The 27,007-nt window shown below is 35.6% G+C and overlaps 1 protein-coding gene across 5 annotated transcripts in view; it reads left to right on the top strand.

Annotated features, from left to right (window-relative positions):
- SYDE2 (synapse defective Rho GTPase homolog 2) overlaps nt 1-27,007 on the top strand; it is a 48,261-nt gene that overhangs the window by 7,040 nt on the left and 14,214 nt on the right. For all 5 annotated transcript variants that reach the window (XR_014144931.1, XM_081818689.1, XM_006740798.3 and 2 more), the window contains exons 2-4: nt 3,431-4,102; nt 11,570-12,672; nt 16,733-16,859. Coding sequence is in view for 4 of the 5 variants with exons in the window: in XM_081818689.1 (XP_081674815.1) it covers nt 3,431-4,102; nt 11,570-12,672; nt 16,733-16,859 (1,902 nt within the window). In the remaining variant the exon portion in view is untranslated. The remainder of the gene's footprint in view (nt 1-3,430; nt 4,103-11,569; nt 12,673-16,732; nt 16,860-27,007) is intronic.

The raw sequence follows: 27,007 nt of genomic DNA, 5'->3' as shown, positions 1-27,007 counted from the left end.
TTTTCAATGAGGGTTGAAATACGTAATTTCTCAGAAAGTTTGCTGATGATTTTGAGCTGGGACACTAAATGTTTAGTAAGTCATTTTAATTTATTATGAAACCATTGAGAACACAAAATTGGCTTGAGTAGTTCACTACTATGTAGAATATTTTTCTGAGTGAAAAACTTAATTGCCACTTCTACATTCTCTTACAGATTTTCAAAGTAAAATGACTTTAATTAGTCATTTAATTAATTATATCACAATGTGTATAATTATAAGGGAATAAAGACTTTTTTGCCTTGCCACTTTGCATACTATTTTGATATCTTTTTTACTTGTTTCTTCTTTCAGTGTGTGTGTGTGTTCATATATGAATATAGCTGTAGGTAAAGCTAACAGAAGCTAAAGGTAGTTCAAACTTATGCCAGTAGGGTTTAACATTGATTTTAGCATAAAAGGGAGTAAATAGAAGATTGCAAATAGTTTTCCATTTCTGTGTAATTAACATTCATATTCATCCCTTTAGTTAATGAAAATAAAAATGAAGTGTTTTAAATTCTTTATTAGGCGTTTCTTATATTTCAGTTTTAATAAATGAATACATTTGGCCTTTATCAGAAATCACAATAATGTACCTATTTATCTCTAAATTTTGCCTTCAGCATCATGTACTATTTTGAATTATTCAGCAATAGCAGTCAGACTGTTTGGTTTCAAGTTTTTGTAGTTTATAGTTTCATGAAAAGTAGTTGCATAGTATCTCGTGTAATTATTCCTTTTAATATTATACATTAGGGGTGCCCGGGTGGCTCAGTCGTTAAGTGTCTGCTTTTGGCTCGGGTCGTGGTCCCAGGGTCCTGGGATCGAGCCCCGCGTTGGGCTCTCTGCTCCGCGGGAAGCTTGCTTTTCCCTCTCCCACTACCCCCGCTTGTGTTCCCTCTCTCGCTGTGTCTCTCTCTGTCAAATAAATAAAATCTTAAAAAAAAAATATACATTAAATACTCATGTCAATAGATGTGTCAATTTGCATAAGTATGGGATGCCAGTAGCTTTGTTTTTGTCATTGCAGTTCCTTGGAATGCAGTACAAGTAGAAGCATGTCTATTTCATTTAAAATGCATGTCAAAAAACTCTATAGGACTCAAAATAATTTATCTAACTATATAAAATGTTGGATCTTTTGAGAGACATCTGAGAAAAAGATACAATAAGATATGACTCCTAGCCATTCTGAGTTGTATAATTTTGTACTTTTGGCTTCAAATTTACAATTGTGTAAAGACTACAAATAATATCTCGTGAATGTCTGAAGTGCTATTAAATAATATGGGATTTGGGCTTAAATGTGAAATAGATTTAGTTTTTAGTACACTTGGACAAAGACGTGGCCACTAAAAACCCAGAGGCCCCAGTGATTCATGAGTATGTGTTGATTTTCACTTTTTAATTTCTTTAATTTTAAAGGAGACAGAACCAAGAGGACTCTTGAATCTTCACGTTTTTCATTAATTAAACTAAATCAATTCAAGATACTTACTGAATATGTGTTACATATTTGCATGTTAAATCTTGGAGGGTAGAGGTGTGTAATCTCTTAGTTGTAGCCCAGGTGTACTGCTGACAAACTTTGGAGTCAGAGAGTTTATTTTGAGTGCTGCCTCTCCCATTTATGAACTAGGTGGTCTTGGGCAAGTTACTTTATTTTTCTGAGTAGTACTATACAGTTTTCAAAATATTTCCAACATTATCTCACTTAATTCTTACCAGCAGCCACCCTATAAGGTTAACTGGGTTGATACCATCACCATGTTCAGAAAGGGCTGCCTACTTCCCTACTTTTTGGTGGGTAGCATGGTATAGGAGAGCAGGTATAGGAGAGCATGGATTTTAGGGTTAGACTGGCTTAAATTTGAATACTATAGCTAGCACATTGACCGTATTCCTCATTTTTTCTGGCTTATGGAAATAATCATACCTGTCCTAGCATTTTTGTGGAGGCTTAAACGACGTTAAAGGCTTTCTTACTGTTTTATCTCTCATTGCTGATATACAGTAGGCACTCAATAAATAAATGCATAGTAGGCATTCATGGGAGCTTCCTTCCCTTTTGGTCCTAGTCTATTCCTGCCTCTGGAACTAGTGGAACTTGAAGCCCAGTTGCTGTTTGAGGGTTGTTGTTTTAATTTAATTAAAAAAATTTTTTTAAATTTTTAAATTAATTGGGTAAAATTTAGAATTTAAAAAAGACAAGTTTACATTTTTTAAGGGATTTTTGTTCAGTAGAGGGAGGTTACTGAAAGCCTTGATTATGCATGAACCTAATTTTTTGGTTGTTATTAAATTCCTCATAGTTTAATATGTTTTTATCACTCTGTTATTAGGGTATTATATTTTATTTGTTGTAATACTAAGATGAATCAACCATATACATACTTAAAGTAGCACAGACTGTAATTCCATAATTTGTAAAGCTGGACATGATCTTAAATTTTTACAAATGTGGTTTTGTCTATTTTTCTATGTCTAGTGAATTAGTATTATGGTATATATTTAGCTTATTGACTGTTATTGAAGCCTGCCTTATGCAATTCTTTGGATGTGTTCCTCTTTATATGGGATTAATGTTATGTATACATTTTCAGAGTCTTATTATATTAACACAAACACATCCCAACTATTTGATGACCCTCACTGGACTATGAATTCTTTAAGGGTAGAAACTATTTTGTTCATTCTTATGTTCTTGCTCCTTAAGTTTGTGCCTGGTCAGTAATAAGAGCTGGTTGTATTTGCCGTGAGACAAGATAGCTGGTTCTAATCTAGAGCCTTCTAAAGGGATTTTTATTTTTATTTTTGTCCTAGATACTTAGAACTTAAACCCTGCATAAGGTGCAACTGCATAACTATGTGATTGGGAAATAGATGTTATGCTGAAATTTCAGTAATCAGGAAAGCATTTAGTAATAAGTAAGCCACACTTATTTTTAAAGATTCACTCAAAGTTAATCTTTGTGTGAGAAAGTAGAAATATTACTTATGTTTTCCAAAAATTTCTGGTCCTTGTAGTAGTAAGTTGGAAATTATTAAAAATATTAATTAAAGGCATACTGTGTACAAAGCATTCTGTGTAAGCTTTTTATAAAGTATGTTTTGCTTGGGTTAAGTCTTTGTTAACCCTATCATGTCTATAAAGGCAATCTCAGAGTTTGTTTATTCTTTTTCTCAGAGTTCTTATGTCACTTATACTAGTAGTCTAATAGAAATTATTTTTAGGTGAAAAAGCCAAAATCTTTCTTATTTCATTTTAGTCTCCAAATGTAATACTACTTTTCTTTCTATCTTTTTAAAAATAATATTTCAATAAGTGATTTCAAGTGACCTGTCTTTCCTGGTATGCTAGGCGTTATATCATTACATTCTACTTTCTTTTTTCCCTTTGACACAGATTTATTTGAAAACGTCTATGGGTCTTCAGTGAAGAGAAGAGAACTTGAAGATCTGAAGGATAATATTGGATTCAGAGGTCATAAGCCACTTAACAGCATCACTGTGTCAAAGAAACGCAATTGGCTATATCAGAGTACTCTGCGATCTTTTAATTTGGAAGAGGAAAATAAGAAATGCCAAGACATAAGTCACTTATCCATCTCACCCAAATATCAGCTATCACGGCCTTTCTTCAAGTCATCTGAGGAATACTGTACATATATGGTGTGTGATGCTACAAATTCTTCATTATCAAGAAACTGTTCTTTAGACTTTAATGAGGAAAATGATGCAGATGATGAAGGAGAAATATGGTACAACCCCATTCCTGAGGATGACGACTTTGGTTTATCAAATGCCTTGAGTTTTGGTGAGGCAGACCCTCCTGTTCTGAAGTTTCCTGCTGTTAGTTTGAGAGTATTGTCTGGTAGTGACCTAATGAAAACAGAGCAGTACACTGAAGACTTGCTGTGCTCTCCAGAACTCAGAACCACACAGTCCAATGAAACGAATCCTGTAGAGTCCATCCATTCCCCAGAGTTCATGCAGCAGTTCAAGCAAAGGCTTGGACACAAGACACAAGAAGGTATCATGGTAGAGGAGAGTCTCATGTTGAAATCTCCTTTTGCAGGTAAAGATGATCATATGTTTGCCTTTTCTTTTTCCGTTGTTCAATTCTTTTTTTTTTTGTCCTTCACTTTTTTTTCTATTCTTATGTTAATCCCCATCGTTGTTCAATTCTTTGACAGTAGCTAAAACTAAATATAGTTGTCTATTATAGCTATGTACTTTTTCTTACAGAGTGAGTGAATTTTCATAAAAATAAAACTCAAAAACCATTACAAACCTTTTTATATAAATGGTGGTTTAATCCTATCACAGACTTGGTTTTGTAAGGGGTGAAGATACTGGGGTAGTCCTACACCAACTCTTAGGATGTCTGTCCTTTGAGATAGTAATTACTTTTCTCTTAGTTGAAAGAATGGAATCACAAGGTGTGGAAGAGAAAGATATATTCTTCATGGAAATCTGATTTTACTTCATTCATTCATTTACACCTAGCCTGGGTACAGCTGAAAAGTTGTATATTAAGTGTACCAGTAGTTACTACTTTATGGTTTCATGCCTACATTTCCTCATGAAAGGAAAGGAAGAAGAGAAAAAGAAATGAGAGGGAGAAGTAAAGACCTTGGAAATAGGTGCTACAATAGTTATGGAACCTAGAAAGGAAATAATTGGAAGTTTGATGCATATTAGGTTGAACCATATGAAATTGCTGAGATTCTACAGTTTCTGATCTGCAGAACACAGCATTTCATACAGTTCAGCCTGATGGTTTTATTTTTCTTTGATTGCCTTGATTTTTTGATATGCCTCTTTTCAAATTTAGTCCCAGACACACTACACAGGAAACCGCATAAAGCATATTTAGTTGCAGATATCAAATGTTGGATAGAAAGCAGTTCTGGTTCATATCAAGTCATTTTAATTTATAAAATTTCAAATGAGGGGCACCTGGGTGGCTTAGTTGGTTAAGCATCTGACTTTGGCTCAGGTCATGATCTCAGGGTCCTGGGATTGAGCCCCACATCCAGTTCTGCACAAGCGGAGAGTCTGCTTGTCCCTCTCCCTTTCCCTTTGCCCCTTCCCCCACAAAAAAATCTAAAAAAAATTTCAAATGATACAGAATATTCAAAGATGTGGGGTATAGCAGATGCTATCAGTACCTTGTGTACATCCCTTGGATTTTATTACTTATTTAGAGGGAAGCAGCCTACTTCCAAACATCAGTATCCGCATCTCTGCTTGAGGACTCTGAGAAGGGTTAGGGAATTTCTCTGCAGGGCAGTCTGGGAGTGCCCCTCAACCAGTGACTGACAGAAGTTGGTGTAGGGTTACCTCAGCTCTCTCCCTCCTTGAGTGCCATAATTCTACATTGCTTCCCAGAGTTTTCTCCTGAGGTTAAGTACCAGTTGCCCATAGTAGCAGGCTTGATAATTTTTGGATTTTCCCCTGAATTTTCTCACTTCTTGCTAGTATTTCTATACTTTACAAATAAACTACTTGCATTTGAATCCGTTCCTCAGGGATATGAGGAGGTGGAGTGAATGTTATATTGATAAGAGAAAAAGTGAGTTAAAAAACAGTGTGTACTATATGATACTAGTTTTTTGAAAGAAACACTGAGAAGTTATGCTGGAAATATTAAGTAACCCCCCCCCCATGTTGGGATTGAACGTAATGAAAAATTTTGTGTGTGTGCGTTCCTAATTGTAGACTGACTTTTCAGCATGAATTTGTGGGGTTTTTTGTAATCTGGATGGAGAGAGAAATAAATGCTATATAATATAATAGGAACGCAGGTTGTGATTAGGGTGGAATGGTAGGGAAGGCTTAAAGGAGTATGGCAGAGTGGCGGGTTGGTATGGTGCAGAAAAGGCGAGAGGGTATAAGAATAACTGCAAAGTTAGAAAGCCAGTGTCTGTAAAATGATACATACTTTGATTTAAGTTATTGTCTTTGAACTTTATTATTTTATGTTTGTGCCAAATTGTGAACCTGGAAAGACTAACAGACATTACAAAAACAAAAAACAACAACCCCAAAACTTGAAAGTATGGTAGGGCTGATATTTAGGTCTCCTTTCTCACTGTTATTCTTCTCTTTAACATATTATTAAACTATAAGCACTATTAAATATGACCAAAGGAAGTATTTATTTATTTATTTATAAATATTTATTTATTTTAGAGAGAGAGAGCGCTCATGCTCGGGTGGGGCGGTGGCAGTAGAGGGAAGGGGCAGAGGGAGAGGAAGACATGCAACAAGCAGACTTCCCACTGAGCAAGGAGCCCAACACGGGGCTTGATCCCAGGACCCTGAGATCATGACCTGAGCCAAAATCAAGAGTTGGACGCTTAACCAGCTGAACCACCCAGGTACCCACCAAAGGAAATATTTAGACAGCTTATTTACATGTCATCATTTTTTGTTTTAGTTTGATCAGAAAGGTCACCTAAAGTGATGTTTTCTTTTCTTTTTTAAAATATTTTATTTATTTATTTGACAGAGAGAGCACAAGCAGAGGGAGAAGCAGGCAGAGGGAGAGGGAGAGGCAGGCTCCCTACGGAGCAGGGAGCCTGATGCGGGGCTTGATCCCAGGCCCCTGGGATCATGACCTGAGCCAAAGGCAGATGCTTAACCGACTGAGCCACCCAGGTGCCCCTAAAGTGATGTTTTCTTTAGCAATATTAACAGAGAACTGTTGAGAAATACGCAAAGAGAATGGTTGAATTTTAAAATAATTTTCTGATTAAGAAATAGGAAAGCTTGAGTATATTTAATATGAATGACAATTTTTTAATCATCCTAACACAATTATGACTTGTCTCTCAAGTCCCATGTGTATATGTATCTTTTATTTAGCTGCAATCATAGCACTCTCCTTTTTGGATATTTTCACTTGGTATTTTCATCTTGTATTGTTACATACTGTAGAATAACATTATTGTTTACCAATTTCATAGTATTTAATTGGGTAGATGTGTCCTAATCTATTTGACTCATTATGTTGGGTGTTAATAGATTGTTTCCACTACTATTGGAGTGATCTTCATCATGTTCTATTTTACTTAATTAGGATTAATAACTAGTAGCATTACTGGGTTTTTCTGACTGGTAACTATTATATGTAATTCCTATATTATATTTCCTAAAAGTTTTACCAGCTTACAGGCAACCAACAATTGGTTGGTTGATTCATTTATTCAGTAAACACTCAGTTTCTGCTGTGTACCAGTTACTGTTCTAGGTGCTGAAGGAATGTGCCAGTTTCACTTGATTCTAGCCTGGCCCATGAATTTATAAAGATTTTCATTTTGTACTTTCCCTTTATAACTAGTCTGTGATTTGATTAGTGTGATTTTGGTTTAATTTTAAGCAGTTATTGAATTTGGTAATAGTTCAGCTCTTGGATTTTATAAAAACAAAGCATTTTTATTTTAATAAATTATCTTGTCTGCAGTTACAAATTGCTAATTTTTACAGTATTTCAATTTAATAATTAGTTAAGGACTTAAGTAAGAAATATTTAATGCATGATGTGTAGAAAAAGTCAATGTTAAATTAACTCCTTAATAATGTAAAAAAAACCTAGAGCAATTTAATATACTGGGTAGCTTTTTAAGCCATGACAAAATAGATTGTAGACTACAGCAGGACTCCGATTACTATAGAATGTTTTAGGCCAGTAAACCAGTAGAATTGTGCTACAATTTACAGTACAAGAGAATGCTTTGTCTAGTTTATCAAACACTCCATTTCTTATTAGTTACTTACCAGAAAAGCCCAGCAGGCATACTTAAAATAGTCCTTTCTCTAGAAAGAAACCACTTCTTTGTCATTAGGACACACAAAGAGGGGTGGAGGGAGTATTAATACTTTAAAGAAAGGTCATTTAATCTATTGATTTTTGAAATGAATTAATACTTTTTTGGATCATTTTAATTGTGAAATGTATTACATAGAGGAGCCTCTGATATGAGGATCATTAGAGATCTTTGTAAAGAATAGTTAGATGAAGTGTGAAAAATTGATTTAAATTTTAAATAGTTTAAAAAATAGATTATTTCTTTTTTTCTTTTTTTTTTTTTAAAGTAAGCTCTAGGCCCCACCCTGAGATCAAGAGTCACATGCTCTACTGATTGAGCCAGCCAGGCACCCCTAGATTGTTTCTTTAAAGGAACAGTTTAAACTTATATTAGATTTTAGAAGATATTTTCATTTTGCTTTATTAGTTTGAACCCTTAAATAGGAACAGTTTCAAGTTTTTTTTTTTTTTTAAAGATTTTATTTATTTATTTGACAGAGAGAGAGAGATAGCGAGAGCAGGAACACAAGCAAGGGGAGTGGGAGAAGGAGAAGCAGGCTTCCCGCAGAGCAGGGAGCCCGATGCGGGGCTCAATCCCAGGACCCTGGGATCATGACCTGAGCTGAAGGCAGACGCCTAACAACAGAGCCACCCAGGCGCCCCAACAGTTTCAAGTTTTAAAATAAAATTTATTAGTCTATACATTTTTTTAAAAATTTATTTATTTATTTATTTATTTGAGAGAGAGAGAGACAGAGCACGAGCAGGGTGAGGGGCAGAGGGAGAGGGAGAAGTAGGCTTCCCACTGAGCAGGACCCTGAGATCATGACTTGAGCCAAAGGCAGATTCTTCACCAAATGAGCCACCCAGGCGCCCCTGACATTTTTTTTTAACTGGGGGATTGAAAGTTTGAGGTTAAATAGAATATTTTAACTTCTTAATTGTTGAAAAATGGTCATTAAAAATCAATTTAATGTGTATGTATAGACAGAAAAATGCTTAGAAGGATGGAAGGGCTCTAAAGTATAGTATTTAAGAATATAGGCTTTGGGGCGCCTGAGTGGCTCAGTTAGTTAAGCGACTGCCTTCGGCTCAGGTCATGATCCTGGAGTCCCTGGATCGAGTCCCGCATCGGGCTCCCTGCTCAGCGAGCAGCCTGCTTCTCCCTCTAACCCTACCCCCTCTCATGTACTCTCTCTCTCTCATTCTCGCTCTCTCAAATAAATAAATCTTTTTTTTTTTTTTTAAAGATTTTTATTTATTTATTTGACAGAGAAAGACACAGCGAGAGAGGGAACACAAACGGGGAGTGGGAGAGGGAGAAGCAGACTCCCTGCCGAGCAGGGAGCCCGATGCGGGACTCCATCCTGGGACTCCAGGATCATGACCTGAGCCGAAGGCAGTCGCTTAACAACTGAGCCACCCAGGCGCCCTCAAATAAATAAATCTTTAAAAAAAAAAAAAAAGAATATAGGCTTTGAAGGCCTATGCTTAGGTTTGAATCATGCCTGTTTCTTCCACTTACCAGCTTTGTGATCTTAAACAAATCAGACAGCTCTGTGCATGAGGTCTTTATCTGGAGAATGGGATGCTAGTGGTATCTTAACTCATAGGGCTATTTCAAGAATTAAATGAGGATCCTTGCATACTTAAGTATTAATTTTTCATACTTTGTCTAAATAAATGTTGGCTGGTGTTATAAATATTAACAATTTAATATTAAACAACTTTTAATATTCTTTTCACCACAATATTTACAATGGCTAATCTCTTGATAGTGCAGTTTAGGCTATTTACTTTATTTGTATTTCTTTGTATCTTTTAAAAACTTTTTGTTTTTACATTCAGAAAAAAAATAAAGCTATTTTTGGGTGGAGAAGAATTAAGAAACATTTCAGTGCTTTACTCTTCATGAAAACTGAGAATTATAAGAAAACTTATTTATGTCTCTGTACTGTCATTTAATACTTTGAAATTGCAAGGAAAGACCCTAATTTAGCTTTTGAAGTTCTAGGGAGTTACTGTATATAAATAATATAAGAAAATCAATCAATTAGCTTTATGATATTCAATATTCAGTTATTCTTTTTAAAATTTATTTTAATTTTTTTTAAAGATTTTATTTGAGAGAGAGAGCATGCACAAATGGGGGGAGGGAGAGGGACAAGCAGACTTTTTTGTTTTTTATTTTTTTGAATACACTTTATTTTTTTAAAGCTTATTTATTTATTTGAGAGAGAGCAAAAGTGAGAGAAATAACAGGCAGAGGGAGAAGCAAACTTGCCGCCGAGTGGAGAGCCCAACATGGTGCTTAATCCCAGGACCCTGAGATCATGACCTGAGCCAAAGGCAGTCACCTAATTTACTGAGCCACCCAGGCGCCCCTGTATATACACTCTTGAATCCATTCCTGCAACTCTTCCTTCGTGTCTTAAGGGCTTTCAACTCATTGCTGTTGTATCGTGGGATATAAGTCGAGTCATCCAGACTGCTAAGTCTATAGAGCACTTGTAATTCATCCCTCCGTTCATTTCTCACTTTTTGTCCCAGGTCCCCACTTTCACTCCCATCCCTTGTCCTTCTGGACACCTGCTCTAGCGTCTTTAAGCTCAATGTGGAGTTCGATCTTATGACCCTGAGATCACAACCTGAACCGAAATCAAGAGTTGGACCCTCAACCAACGGAGCCACCCAGGCCCCCCTCGATATTCAGTTATTCTTGATTGACTGGAGTTGATTTTATATAATCTTCCATGGTATGTTCTAATAGAATATTAGAATGAAGAAGGGCTCTTAGTTGTCAAAATTACAAATTTTGTTTTGTTTTTAAATTTTTTAAAAAACCAGTCCTGCTACATGATAAAATTTAGTTTTTAGAGGATTGTAAATAGAAGAAATGTTCCTTTGGGGCACCTGGGTGGCTCAGTCGGTTAGGCGGCTGCCTTCCGCCCAGGTTTTGATCTTGGGGTCCTGGGATCGAGCCAGCTTTGCGTCTGGCTTCCCTGCTTGGCAGGGAGCCTGCTTCTCCCTCTCCTTCTGCCCCTCCCCCTGCTTGTGCTCACTTGCTCTCTCTCTCAAGTAAATAAATTAAAAAAATCTTAAAAATAAAGAAGAAATGTTCTTAGAGTAGGATTTCTTTTTTTAATTAGAGTAGGATTTCTGAATAAACATATTAAAATAGGAAATATATTAAAATAAATGTGTATTAATATGCCAAAATAAACCTATTAAAATAGGAAGCTTTCCTAGTTTCCTCTGATATCCACTGCTTATGGTTATAAAATAACATACTCCCTGAATTATACTGCAGTGGGAAAGATTTAAAAGGAACCTATATACCCTTCCTCCAAACCATTAGAATAGAAAAGCAGATGGAGAGGGAAATGCTTTTTTCCTCTGTAAGCTATTTAGAAATTCACCCCTTTTTTTTTTAAGATTTTGTTTTTAAGTAATCTCTACACCCAACGTGGGGCTCAAACTTAACAACACCGAGATCAAGAGTTACATGCTCAACCAACTGAGCCATCCAGGCACCCCTGGAAATTCTTGGTACTCTATTTGAAGGGGGTAATGGAGATTTACCTAAACTTGTAACTAACTAAATCTCCCCAATGAGATGAAACGAGAAGAAAATCTGTCCACATGAGAGTTTGTTTAGTTGATGATTTATAAAGTAGGAATCAGAACATATCACCTTGTAATACCTTTTTTGTTTGTTTGTTTTTTAAGGTCCTGGGATCCTAGCTGCTACAAATAAGACTGAATTGGGAGTGCCAGAGCCATCTTCTCCAAGCCCTAGCCCTGTGAAAAAAAGTAGCTCAATTAACTGGTCTTTCCCAGATAAAATAAAATCTCCACGAACTGTGAGGAAACTTTCCATGAAAATGAAAAGGTTGCCAGAACTTAGCCGAAAGCTGAGCGTCAAAGGAACTTTGAATCATATGAACAGTCCAGATAATACTCCTTCCTTGTCTAAATGTAACTGTCAAGAAATGCATCATGCTGATATTCTACCTTCTGGGAACACAACCACAGCTGCTAAGAGGAATGTTATAAGTCGGTACCATCTGGATACCAGTGTATCTTCTCAGCACAACTACCAGAAGAAGACGTTTATGAGTTCTAAGTATTCGTGCAAAGGTGGTTACCTCAGTGATGGAGATTCACCTGAACTTATAACTAAATCTAGCAAACATGGATCTGAAAACAAATTTGGAAAGGGAAAAGAAATAATTCCAAATAGTTGTAACAAGAACGAAATAGACATTGATGCTTTTAGACATTACAGTTTTTCTGATCAACCTAAGTGTTCACAGTACATATCTGGGCTCATGAGTGTGCATTTCTATGGTGCTGAGGATTTAAAACCACCCCGGATAGACTCAAAAGATGTCTTCTGTGCGATTCAGGTAGATTCAGTAAACAAAGCAAGAACAGCTTTGCTCACATGTCGGACAACATTTTTAGACATGGATCATACTTTCAACATAGAAATTGAAAATGCACAGCATTTGAAATTAGTAGTGTTCAGTTGGGAACCGACTCCAAGAAAAAATCGAGTGTGTTGTCACGGAACTGTTGTTCTTCCCACTTTATTCAGAGTGACAAAGACACATCAGTTGGCTGTCAAACTTGAGCCTAGAGGTCTTATTTATGTGAAAGTGACTCTTCTGGAACAGTGGGAGAATTCTCTTCATGGACTGGATATAAACCGAGAACCAGTAATATTTGGTGTTGATATTCGAAAAGTTGTAGAGAAAGAAAATATAGGACTGATGGTGCCACTCCTGATACAAAAATGTATTATGGAAATTGAAAAGAGAGGCTGTCAGGTATTATTTCACTGTTTCTCTACTACCTCCTTATCACATTTATCTACCTTAATTAACTAAATTTATAGTTAAGTCTTAGGGGAAGGAATTTAAGGTAAGGTTAAAAAAAATCCAATTTAGACATTTTCTCATTCCTATTTTTTATTTTTATTCCATTACTGTTTAGGGTACTTTCACCTGTGTTGTCAGTGAGCAATTGAGAGCATGCTAGATGGTTCTACAATTTATGTTGTGATGCAGAGCTGCATGGGCGTTATACCTACATATCAGGATTGTTTTACAATGGCATTCCTAGGAAAAGCCGGAGCTGATAAGATAGGCAGAGACTAATTCATTTAAGGAATGTTTCTGCATGGTTTGACATTCTTATGGCACAGAATTCCAACAGTGAATCTTAAAACCCCACTTTACTCCTAAAACTAACTCCCTGCCCTTATTCCATACTCTCCCTCCTCCCACTCTTCAGGAAGCATAAGCTTATTTGTCTCTGAACTTTGGGATTGCATGGAGGATGAAGAGAGGTCCTACTAATAACATTTCTCATTCTCTTTTCCTTTCAAATAAGAAGGTTAAATAAATAAATAAGAAGGTAAAAGCAGCCCATTAAAACAAACAAAAACCCTGGTGTTGTATGTAATCAGATATGCAATATTAACCAGTTTATTAGACCTTATCTTTCTTTATTTTCTTTAATACATGTGGGCTATGACAATGAGAAACAGCATATCACTGAGGATATTATTCTGAGGTACAAGTAATTGTTTAAATTTAAAAATTAAGCCTAACATCAGTATTTCTGAGGTATTTCTGCTTTAGTGCTATCAGAATTTATGACATTGATTAAAAACACCAGGGGTAAATATCACCAAGTCTGAACTATGATTTCTTTGTATATAGAAAAGATTTTAAAATAACTCACCTTGGACCTGATGAGGAAACTATGGAAACGGTGTTAAGTAAGTTAGTGGGGTTTTGTATTAAAGATGCAGGAAACAGGTACTGGTTTCTCCTCCATTATTAATTAGCTGTGTGATGTTGGGCTAGTCACTTAATCTCTGTGGGTCTTATTTGCTGATATCTATAAAAATAGATGAAGTAGCTCTCTGAAGGTGAGAGGTAGGAGGGATATCTGAACTTTTGAAACCTCAGATGTATTACTCAGATTGACTTTATGTTGTCTATATGAGATTGAAGCCTTTAGTTTCCAATCTAACTCTTGGTCCGGTTACTTTTTCTTAAGGTTCTCTGTCCCCCCACCCCTTTTTTTTTTGGCAACATGTGGAGAGGTCAGAGATTAGGCAGACTGTAAAGCTAATTATTAAACAGAAACTTTTACAATTGAATATTAAAATAAGTAACTCAAATAGCACTGTACTTTTACAGTCTCTTTTCTGAAATATTTTATAAAGAATGTATATATAAGATGTAACTTTTTTAAATACTAAGAAAACATTTTTAGGAATGCTTTTTATTTCTATACTTAAAGTTTAGAAATAGTTATTTTAATAAAGAATTATTTCCTGTGATGGGGCGCCTGGGTGTCTCAGTCGATTAAGCATCTTCCTTCAGCTCAGGTCATGATTCCAGGGTCCTGGGATCCAGTCCTGCATCTGGCTCCCTGCTCGGTGGAGAGTCTGCTTCGCCCTCTCCCTCTCCCTCCCCCTGCTTCTGCTCTCTCTCTCAGATAAATAAACTCTTAAAAAAATGGTGTATTTAAAAAAAAAGAATTATTTCCTGTGAACTAAAAAGTAAAATTTACAGTAGTACATTTGGAACTGCAGTTTTTAAACACCTTTTTTGGTTTTGTTTCTTTTGCCTTTTCCCTCCCCCCCACCCCCCAGAGAAAGAAGCTTATTGTGTCTGTATTTTACAGACTTGTACACTACTTGGATTTTGTTTACCTTTTTAGTCAGTAATTATTCTTGTTTTTGTTACTGTGAACATGAGGTTTTAACAGTCATACAAAAGTAGTTTGTCGCATCTTCCAAATGCTTTGAAGGCTACTACCACCTATCCCCTGCTTCCAATGGGAAAAATTATGGTGGAAATCATACTCGTGGTTAATCCAGTACAGATTTTGTCTCTGATAGAGGCATCAAGCATGTACTTCAAGTGTTTGATTCAAGAAGTCAGCCTCTGAAGATAGGGATAATATCCTAAAGTGTCCTTTCCTTGAAATATCTATATTAAATCTCTGTCTTCCTTTATTCACCTTTTGGGATAGCATGGTCCATTAATTTATTACTTACTACTGAAGTATTGCTTTCTTTAATTTATTCTAGGTTCATCTCCGTCTCAAGTTGAAGGGGATACATCTTTATGAGGGAATTTTGTGACACTTAAATGTGCCTACACCAGAAGGGTCTACTTGAGTTAGTTTCTTCTAATGTGATAGCATTTTAATATTTTAGCTTTATTTTCTGGATCATCTATGGTTCTCCTATGTTTTGTGAGATGTGACCAACGTAGGACACGCTATTCTCAGTGTGAATTCACTATGAATGTGGATAAGAGTAGGAAATTTCCTTCTTAGTACATTCCTTAATTTCCCATATTATGTTGATCCTTGCATTACCTTCTCTTAAAAATAGTTGCAGGTTCCTGGGGCGCCTGGGTGGCCCAGTCAGTTAAGCGTCTGACCTTTGATTTAGGCTCAGGTCATAATCTCAAGGGTCATGAGATCAAGCTTCACGTTGGGCTCTGTACTCAGCAGGGAGTCTGCTTCTCTCCTCCCTCCCTCTGCCCCTTGCCTTGCTCACATGCACGCACTCTCTCTTAAATAAATAAATCTAAAAAAAAAAAAAAGAAATTGTTGTAGGTTTCTTACTATCTTCCAATTAATATTTAGTGCTTATCATCTCTAATATTTTGCGTAACATTTCTTTGTATCTATTAGTAACACTTTCCTATATCAAGACCCACCTTCTATATTCTATTCTATATTCTATCAGTTATTTAATGACTTGGAGAGGTTTGTGTCATTAACTACACCTGGAAATTTCATTTGTGTACTCCTTCTCCTAGATTATAAGATTTTAAAGTGATTCCTAGTTCAAATCCTTGGGGATATTCATTGTTTGTTTTTACTTTATTTCTGTCTTGAAATAATTTCTTTATAACTTTCTTCAATTCAAGGTAATTCAACTTCCTAAATCATGTTTGATGTGGAAGTACAGTTAACAATAACTTATTTTTCTTGGTTTTCTTGAAGGTTTATTTTTTTTAAAAAACTGATTGCTTAATCAGACATGTTTTCCTTTTATAGCTATCATGTTGATTTCCTCTCAGTGAATTTATAATGAACTTCCTAAGACTTAAATTTTATCTCCTGTATGAACTAACAATGTTTAAAATATAAATCTTTTTAGTGTAGGTTGAGGGGAAGGAGGGTGGTATCTGTGCATCTTATATATATTTTGAACTAAAGGTTTTATTTTACCTTTAATATATTATTTTAATTGAATTTCTTTATCACTTAATAATCAATTAATTTAGTAAGTTAAAAAAATTCCAGGTTTGCTTTTATTTCTTCCCTAGAATCTTTTTTTTTTTCCTAAAAAGATAACACAAATAGTATACTGGAATCTTATTTCAACTATATACTTTTTTATGGAAAAATAAACTGAGATTTAAAGAGATTAAATAACTTGCCCAGATTCACTAAGCAAGGAGTAATAGAGTGGGGCTTTTGGAATCTAAAACCATTATTTAACCACTATGCTGCATTTCTTCAGTTTAGAGCAAAAGATGTGAAAGGGTACAATCTTGGGCATAGTGGTTGACCATATAAAACCAAAGTGAAGGGCTGGTATCTTAAGATAGATAGCACTACAGAAATCATAGAATACTGTTTGAATTTAAAAGAAAGAATAGAATGTTTTTATTCTTGAAGACTGATGAATATGGTCTATGGTGAGATTGCAAAAGCTGTTTGAGGTATTCTTAATTAAATGTCATCAGAACATATTTGATTACCAGTTTCATGTGACTTATACATTTTGTGCTATTATATTTTCTCTTTATCAAATTTGCCATAATATAGCCGTAATTTTATTTCTAGGTGGTAGGTCTGTACCGATTATGTGGTTCAGCAGCAGTCAAGAAAGAACTTCGAGAGGCTTTTGAGAGAGACAGCAAAGCTGTTGGTCTGTGTGAAAACCAGTACCCAGATATAAATGTAATAACAGGTAATAAATATTTTTTATTCTATGTACACATTCTGGAAAGACTACATCTGTAGGAAGAGGAATTGAAATACTATTTTGTAGCCCAAATTGAATTGGGTTTTATTCTGAAGTCTTGTTTTCCTTCCTTCACAAACATTACTGTGTTATTTTCCGTGGGGAGGTACCAAGATATGGTCCCTGCCCTCAAACAGCCAACAAATATTGGGGGGGTTAGGGGTGGGAGTAAGACCTACATTAAATTAGCTATACTAGGTAGCAGAAGGGAAATGTAGCAGAGTACATTTTCTTCGTAGAGGGATAAATAAAACACCATTAGAGTTCAGATTGATTGGAGCTTAGGTCATGTAAAGGGCATTGACTATCTGGGTAGAGAATTCAGATTTATTTAGTAGGCAGAGGGGACCCATCAAAGATTTTTGAGCAGGGGAGTGAAATCTTTAGAGATAATCTTCTAATCTGGCAACTCTGTGTGATGGATTGGAATTAGAAGGAATCAGAAGACAGAAAACCAGTTAGGAAGGCTTGGAGTAGTCCCAGCTGAAGGAATCTCATAGCAGTAACAACAGGAAGGAATAGAACTGAAAGGATATGAAGAAAGAGAGGGCCCAGATAAGCATGACTTAGACACCTGGTTGATTGGGTACCATTTGGAGAAGCTAAAAAGCTGAGAGGAGAGCTACTGCTTTTGGTGGAGAAATGTAAAGAAAGATTATGAATTGGGTTTCTTTTCAAACATATATTGAATTTGAGGTACTAGTTGGAGATCTATGTAAGTATATCAGGCAAAGTAGAAAGTACAGCTAAGGAGAGGATGTAGTAAAATTTACGAAGTGGTGAATATAATCCAGTGTATAGAACTAATACTCCTGAGACATGGGGGTGGAAAATGGCAATGTGAGGGTCATTGACATGTAGTTGTAATTAATGCCTTGCGATTGTGCATAAAGTTTGAAAAGACAAGGGCTTTGAGGATCTCCAAACTTTGGAGGCATGCAAAGAAAGATCCAGCTAAAGAGGTTGAGAGGAAAGGAGTCAGAAAGTTTGGGAAACAAAAGACAACAGAGTTTAAGGAAAGGTGTGAGGCAGTGTCATTTGATGGAGGGATCATAGAAGATGAGAACAGAAATAAGGCCTTTGAATTTGGCCATTATAAGATTGTTCATAACTAATGGATATCTTCAGGGACTATTGGCTTATAATTCTATGTTTGTTTTTGTTGTTGTTTTACTTTTTATTAGCAAGGTTTTGAAGCATATACAAAAGTAGAGAGAATACTATGATAAACCCTCTTTATCCATCACCCGGCTTCCATAATCAACACATGACCAAACCTGTCTCTTTTATACCCTTCATTTGATTCTCCCCTAGACATGGATTATTTTGAAGTATATCTTGGATATCATATCCATTCACCTATAAATGCTTTGGTATGTATCTCCAGATCTTCTGTGTTATTTTGATAGTTCTCTCTACTGTTAACTACCATTTTTTTTATGCTGTAATATTGTTTATTTATCTCTAAGGTTCACCTTGCACATATTAAAGAGATTTTTGTTGGTTGGAATCCTTTAAAACTTGCTTTTAGGATTGAGGCTTTTCATATAGCTGAGGTTCTCAATCTCTGAACTCTGAATGACTGTATTTTCATAGTATTTAATATTTACTCTTAGATCATCAAAACTTTGATCCCAACCATTTTAAAAGAGACAACAAACCAAGGCACTTTTTCTTTCTTATAAATTTTAGCAAATCAGAAATATTGGATACTTTTATTTTTGTAAAGGAAGAAAGTTTATCCTTTCTTTCTATGAAAAAAAATGGATCACATCTACAAAAAAAGTAGAATTTTCCCCTTAATAATATGTAATTAAAATCAGCAAAGGACCCATTTTATGAATTCATTAAAGGAAATTTTATAAATAGCAATTCCCAGGAAATTACACTCTATAACCAAATGAAATGAGATTTTACCTTGGTGGGGCATTATCTTAGAAATAAAAGTAAAATAAATAAAAATAAAAATCGTGTCAAATATGTACAAATTAAAAAGATGAATGATGTGGTTTAATTTGATTATTTGCTATGACAAGATCCTTAGAAATTTGTAGCATATGCAGATGATATGAATAATAGGCCATTGAATGAATATTAAATTTATGGCATTCTTTTCTAAAATTGAGAGTTTCCAAGGGGCGCCTGGGTGGCTCAGTTGGTTAAGCGACTGCCTTCAGCTCAGGTCATGATCCCAGGGTCCTGGGATCGAGCCCCACATCGGGCTCCCTGCTCAGCGGGGAGCTTGCTTCTCCCTCTCCCACTCCCCCTGCTTGTGTTCCCTCTCTCGCTGTCTCTCTCTCTGTCAATTAAATAAATAAATAAAATCTTTAAAAAATAAAATAAAATAAAATTGAGAGTTTCCATAATTTATGAATTGGGTATTTTTTGGCTCTATTCTTCGTACTCTTCCATTTCAGGAAAGCTGGTTTTTTTTTTTTCTTGTTTTGTTTTTGTTTAAGATTTATTTATTTATTTTAGAGAGAGAGCGTGCAGATGGGGTGAAGAGGAAGTGAGAAAGGGGAGAGAGAATCCCAAGCCAACTCCACACTGGGCATGGATCCTGACGCAGGGCTCGGTCCCAGGACCCCAAGATCACTACCCGAGCCAAAACCAAGAGTCTGATGCTTAACCACCTATGCCGCCCAGGCGCCCCAGGAAAGCTGTTTTTAAAAGAATCTAGAACTATTTTCTTTCTTGATAAAGAACAAGTGAAATGATTTAAAATTGAGAAATGTCATTGAAATTACAATAAATTATACACAAGGCCTCATTATGTCTCAAAAGAAAGGATATTATTGATTTGGGGGATTGGCCAGTAATGATGTTGCCTCATGTGTTTGTTCCATGTGAACTCACATTTCTAAGTATACTTTGAAATATAATTAACAGTTCAGTAGTTCTAAAAAATGAGCTATTAATAAAGTGAATAGAGTTTACTCACAGTTTAATGTGTTCTTAGTAGTTGGTTTGTCTGGAACACAGAATGAAGTGCTCCAGACAAACCAGATTTTTCAATGAAGTGCAAAATTTAAGGTACGAAATCTATTCATAGTTGTTTATGGAGCTTATTTATCAAAGGAACAAGAAGAAATGAGAAAAGTAAAAATATTTATCATTTAGTGATTATTAGAAAAGAACAAGCCTCCTGCAGAGGAAAATTCAATTTGAATGTGTCTGCCTTATGTAAAATAGACTTCATATTTCAGTATTAAACCATCGATACCTAAGTTCAGTACTTAAACGTATATTTGACCATGACTTTTTCTGATTTTAATTCTTTTTAAATTATTCATTCTTTTATTTTCCCTCAAAAGAAAACTTGGTCAGAAATAAACCCAAAATTATCTTTAAAACATTAATAATTTTCTTCATTTATGCATATTAAATATACATTTTCCCTACCATATGTATTGTATGTTCTCTGATCTCTGGCACATTAACTTTCAAATTATTTCTGTTTTTCCTTACCTGGGTTGAACATAGACATCTAAACTGTATAAACACTAAGGAATGCAAAACACTGAGGAATGGTTATAGATGTAGCAATTGAAATATACTGAGGCAGTGAAAGCCATTTGATCTGAGTAACATCTGCGGAGTGTGACCAAAGCAAGCAGGAAGTTCAGAAAGAGTAGGTGAGGTAGGGTGGGGTAGGTTAATGGACTTAAAAAATTAATTATGAGGAATTCTTAATCTCAGGAAACAAACTGAGGGTTGCTGGAGTGGTGGGGGGTGGGAGGGATGGGGTGGTTGGGTGATGGACATTGGGGATGGTATGTGCTAAGGTGAGCACCGTGAATTGTGTAAGACTGTTGAATCACAGACCTGTACCTCTGAAACAAATAATATATTATATGTTAAAAAAAAAAAAAGATAGTAGGAAGGGAAAAATGAAGGGGGGGAAATCGGAGGGGGAGACGAACCATGAGAGACTATGGACTCTGAGAAACAAACAGGGTTCTAGAGGGGAGGGTGTGTGGGGATGGGTTAACCTGGTGATGGGTATTAAAGAGGGCACATATTGAATGGAGCACTGGGTGTTATACGCAAACAATGAATTGTGGAACACTATGTCAAAAACTAATGATGTAATGTATGGTGATTAACATAACATGATAAAATAAAATTTAAAAAATTAATTTATAGAATTAACTTCCAGAAATGTCAGTGATTCTATGTTCAAATCTATCTACTCTAATGTATCTTTATTATCTATAGAAGTTTCACCTGAGAAGGAATGATTCTCATGGTCCTGTAGTTGTATTTTCAGTATTCTGGTTCTGGTGAGTTAATTTTTTGTTATAGTAGGTGCTGATAGAGGATAAGGGCACCTTCCCAGGGGACAGTGTCTCACTTGAAGAATGAGGTTATTTAGTATATTAATCTTCATAGTCCTGCAGTTGCTAGTAGAAAAATGGTATCCATTCATCTAACCATCATATACTGAATGCTTATTATACACTAGACACTTTGCTAAGGCATTTGGAATACAACAATGTGTAAGAGATCATCTCTGCCCTCAAGAATACTAGTCTAAGGGGGAAGACAGATAAGAGACAGCTGATTATAATATATGAGGAGGAACACCTAACTTAAATTGTGGGAAAATTAGGGAGAACTTGGTGGGGAAGGTGACTCCTCAGCTAACTTAAAAGGTGAACTGGACTTAGCCAGCAAGGGAGAGCAATCTATTAGCAAAAACTTGGAGATGGCAAGCCACATGACTTGCAGTACTTGCTAAAGAGGAAAGCATCAGGCAGGTGAATGGTGAGAGAGAGCTGGAATGCCCTCTCAGACTGAAACCCAGACCTGGCAATGAGGGTCATTTGGAAACAGCAGAGTTAGAACATGATCATTTTCATTTTTCTCTCTCTTTCTTTCTATCTTTCCCTTCCCTCCCTCCCTCCCAAGTTAGTTGGATGAGTTTCCATGTACTAAGTTTTATAATAGCACTTCCACATTACAGACGTAGAGGTAGCTAGGAGGGCTAAAAGGAAGGTATGGAGATGGTGATCTACTAACTCTCTGAGGTGAATATGTGTAATTCTATAGTGACTTTTTAAATTATTATTCCCTTGTATTTAACAAAAAACAAAACTTAAAAAATTGTTCATTTGTGTTGCAGTGCTAAAGGGTAAATAAAAGATTATTTGTTTTGGTATTTTTCTCCAAAACCAGAGGTTTAAACTTAACACTGTACATTCCTGGGGTACTGGTGTGATGGTGGCTGTAGAAATCAAAGTAAGAAACCCAGAGGACAAGGGGAGTCTATGCGTAGGAATAACCAGAATCCACGTAGTCACTTACCCTTCTCTATCTAGAAATTAATTGGTTTATTTACTATTTATTGAACATTTACTATATGCCAGGCATTCTTCTAGGCACCAGTGACAAGTGAACAAGATGAACAGTATCCTAGTCCTTATGTATGTATTCTAGTGGGGGAAGAGAGAATCAGTAATCAATCAAATGAATAGTGAGATATAGTAACTTATGAGTGATAAGTAGGACATTGGGAATGATACTGATTGAAAATAGTAGTCAGCTTGGTGAATCCTGTGGCTAGGGGGTCAGGGAAGAAAGTTCATCTGAGAAGTGCCTTTTGAGCTAAGATCTGTATAATACAGAGTTAACCATTGGAAGGTCTGGGGCCAGAGTTCTAGGTAGAGAGAACAGAGTGATTTTGCTAAGTGAGATTAATAAAATACAGATACTACAAACCAGTCTTTGAGAGGTAGAAGTAGTTTTAGTTATTAGAATGCTTTTTTTTTTTTTTTTTTTTAGTGTGATGATACCTGTTATTCTGGGGATGAGTAGAATTTTCCTGTGTAGTTGGTCCTTGTGCCTGAATGAAGGTGAGAGGCATATGGTTTCACAGAAATCTAACTATTAGAGAGTAGCTTAAGAGATGTAGCCAGAACCAGTTCTTTATTTACCTATAATTGCCTGCATTTTCTTCAAGTACATGATAAAAGATTTACTGTGTTGCACTAAATAAATTTCTCCATGTAAGTTTTTCCCAAGTTTCCCTTTAGCAGTTCCTGTGGCAGTAAAGATTGTCACCACAAACTTTTTTTTTTTTTATTTAAAGATTTTATTTATTTATTTGAGACAGAGAGAATGAGAGAGAGCACATGAGAGAGGGGAGGGTCAGAGGGAGAAGCAGGCTCCCTGCCGAGCAGGGAGCCCGATGCGGGACTCGATCCCGGGGCTCCAGGATCATGACCTGAGCCGAAGGCAGTCGCTTAACCAACTGAGCCACCCAGGCGCCCCACCACAAACTTATCTTAAAGTTTTTATGTCCTCAGAGTGTTTGAAAGATGTTAAGAAGGCAATATGGCTTAAGATACTCCAGTCTGTCACTAAGTTTTTGGGATAAGGTCATATAGCTAATGTCTAGATTGATGGGTAGTTAACATAGTATATGTCACAACATAGTATAAATACCTCTTCTCTGTATCATTTTATGAAATCTTTTGATTATTTTTCCAATGAACTCTTTGTCTACATATAGAAAAGGAGCTATAACTTTCACTTCATTGAACATAATGTACATTGAGCATTCTTAACTGCTTAGTATTTGTTAGTAATAATTCTCCCTTATTTGCCCTCAAATTATAGTGAAGTAAGTAATCTTGAACTTGGATTAATATAAAATTCCATTTATATTAATTGTTTAGTATATTAATTATATAAAGGATAATGATATTTGAAATAAGTATTTTACTCAGCTATAAAGTTATCTTTTCTGGAGATCTTTTAGGTTTTAATTTAATTTAATTGCTTTATAGGGCAAGTCGCAAACTACCAGGGCATATTAAATTTTGTTAGAACTAACAAGTCGTGCTTTGTTAAGGAACACATATGGAATCTTTTTTTTTTTTTTTAATCATGCCCTAGAGGGTTGGTAGTGTCTTTATTTGGCAACTACAGGAAATTGCATTTTCACTTTCTAAATCTAACTCAATGGTCCTCTTTACACCAAATGTTGCTATTCATTGTAGATAGGTTTAGACTGCAAAACTAATGATGGTAGTAAAAAAAAAAAAAATTACATGATATAACTTAAGAAATGGGAATTTCTCATGTCTACTGTGTATAAAATGCTTTATTATCATCAGTATACATTTAACATGTATTGATTGTTATGATATGCCAAGCTCTTTATATATATCGTATTTCTTTATGTATATCAAAGAAGAAGTTTGGTCAGTAATCTCTTGGTTTACCAGTGCTATTTCCAGATTATCTTCTCACTGTTGAGTAGAAACTTATGCTCTCCTGAGGAATAAAGCTCTCTTGAGGTTCATGGCACCACCACCTCTATCTTTCCTATTTAACATCTGCAGAACTCTTGGGCATTCCCATTTATTCAGTGAACACTGTGATATCTCACCAATGGTTGTATTTCCAACTGAAGTCCTGCCTTTGTCCTAAGTGATTTTACTATGCAAATGACCCATCCAGAATCTGTTAAAAAACAATTCTCTTTCCATTGAACTGTATAGAAATACAGTTGATTTTTACATATTGATCTTGTACTTTGCTAAACTCATTTATTAGTTCTATTATTTTAGTGGATTGCTTAGGATTTTCTATATATAAGATTATGTTATCTTCAAATAGAGATACTTTTACTTCTCTCTTTCCAAGATGGATCCTTCTTATTTCTTTTTCTTGCCTAGTTGCCCTGGCTAGAAACTCCAATATATGTTGAACAGCAGTGGCAAGAGTGAACATCCTTGTCTTGTTCTTGATTTTAGGAGAAAAGCATTTAGTTTTGACCATTAGTTATGATGTTAACTGAATTTTTCATAGATTCCCTTTAGCAAGTTGAGGAAGTTCCTTCCTATTCCAAGTTTGTTTGGTATTTTTATCATGAAAGTGTGTTCAGTGACTTTTATGAGTCTATTGAAATGATCATGTGGTTTATGTTATTTTATTGATATAGTGTATTACATTAATTGGTTTTCAGATGTTAAGCCAACCCTTGCATTCCTGAGATTAATCCCACTTAGTCATGATGTTGTTTCTTCTTCTCCTCCTCCTCCTTCTTCTTCTATTGCTGGATTTAGTGTGCTAGTATTTGTTGAGGAATTTTGTGTCTGTATTCCTAAAAGATATTGGTCTGTAGTTTTCTTGTGATGTCTTTATCTGGTTTTGGTATCAGGGTTATACTGGCCTTTCTACTCTGATCTTTATAGTTTCCTTTCTTCTACTCACTTTGAGTATAATTTGCTCCTTTTTTTTTTTTTTTCTATTTTCTATTTTCTTAAGATAGAAACCCAAGCCATTGATTTGGGACCTTCCTTCTTTTCTAATGTAGACACTTAGTCCTGTAGATTTCCCTCTAAACTCTGCTTTAACCTCATCCCACAAATTTTGATGTGTTGTGTTTTCATTTTCACTTAATTCAAACACGTTCTGATTCTCCTTTTTCTTGTTTGATTCATGAGTTATTTAGAAGTATCTTGGTTTGTGTCAAAATATTTAGGGAATTTTCCAGATATTTAAAATTATTAATTTCTCATTTAATTCCATTATAATTATAGCACATACTTTGTGTGACTTGAATCTTGTTTTTTTTTTTTAAGATTTTATTTATTTATTATGAGAGAGAGGGAGAGAGTGAGCAAGTGAGAGAGAGAGCACGAATGGGGCAGGGAGGGGCAGATGGAAAGGGATAAGCAGACTCCCTGCTGAGCAGGGAGCCCGATGTGGGGCTCAATCTCAGGACCCTGGGATCATGACCTAAGACGAAGGTAGACGCTTAACCAACTGAGCCACCCAGGTGCCCCATCTTTTTGTATTTATTTAAACTTACTTTAACGTCAAGGACATGCTCTTCTGTGGTGAATGTTTTCATTTGAACCTTTGAGAAGAATGTGTTCTGGTGTTTTGGAATGTAATATGCTATAATTACCAATGCACTCAGGTTGATTAACAATGTTTCAATCCTCCATGTCTTTATGTGTATTCTTTCTTCTTGTTAAGAGAGGCATGTTGAAATCTTCAGCTATGATTGTGGTTTTGACTCACCCATCTCCTACCTCCCCCTTTCCTTTAAAGACTTCAATTACACATGTATTAGGTCACTTGTGTTTGTTTTACAGCTCACCTATATTCTGTTCGTTTTTTCCAGTCTTTTTCTTTTTCAATCTCTTTGTTTAATTTTAGATTATTTCTATTGCTGTGTCTTCAAGTCATTAATCTTCTCTGCTAATACTAATTTCATCCATTGTATTTTTAATCTCTGATATTTTAGTTTTCACTATTAGAAGTTTGACCTTTTTTCATACCTTCTGTCTCTACCTAGCATGTTCAGTCTTTCTTCTAGCTTCATGAATATATGAAATACCATATAATAACTGTTTCAATGTCCTATCATCTATGTCATTTATGGGTTAGTTCACGATTGATTTTCCTCCTCATTATAGATCATATTTGCCTGCTTCTTTATATACATTGTAACTTTTTGTTAGATGTCAGATGTTGTGAATTTTATCTTCTTTGGTGCTAGGTATTTTTTTTTTTTTATCCTTTTAGACACTTCTGGGCTTTGTTCTGGTATGCAGTTAGGTTACTTGGGAACAGTTTATTTTTAGTTGTGCTTGTAAGTAGAATGAGAGCAGCTTTTAAACAAGGCATCTCTTTTTCTATTTTTTTTTTTTTTTTTTTACTTATTTATTTGACACAGAGAGAACGAGAGAGAGAGCACATGAGAGGGGGAGGGTCAGAGGGAGAAGCAGGTTCCTTGCTGAGCAGGGAGCCCGATGCGGGACTCGATCCAGGGACTCCAGGATCATGACCTGAGCCGAAGGCAGTCGCTTAACCAACTGAGCCACCCAGGCGCCCCTCTTTTTCTATTTCTTTGATCCACTACTGAAGCAAAACCCTTCTGTGTACTCGTATTAGTTTCCTATGGCTGCCATAACAAAGTTCCATAAGCTAGATGGTTAAAACAACAGGAATTTATTGCCTCATGATTCTGGAGGCTGGAAGTCTGAAATCAAGATGTCAGCAGGGCCCTGCTCCCTCTGAAACCTGTAGAGAAATTCTTCCCTGCTTCATCATAGCTTTTGGTGATTTGCTGG

Source organism: Leptonychotes weddellii, chromosome 4 (assembly GCF_054177405.1).
Source record: "Leptonychotes weddellii isolate Sample4059 chromosome 4, ASM5417740v2, whole genome shotgun sequence".
Lineage (NCBI taxonomy): Eukaryota > Metazoa > Chordata > Mammalia > Carnivora > Phocidae > Leptonychotes > Leptonychotes weddellii.
The sequence above is the reverse complement of the archived record's forward strand: the minus strand, read 5'-3'. Positions and strand labels throughout refer to the sequence as shown.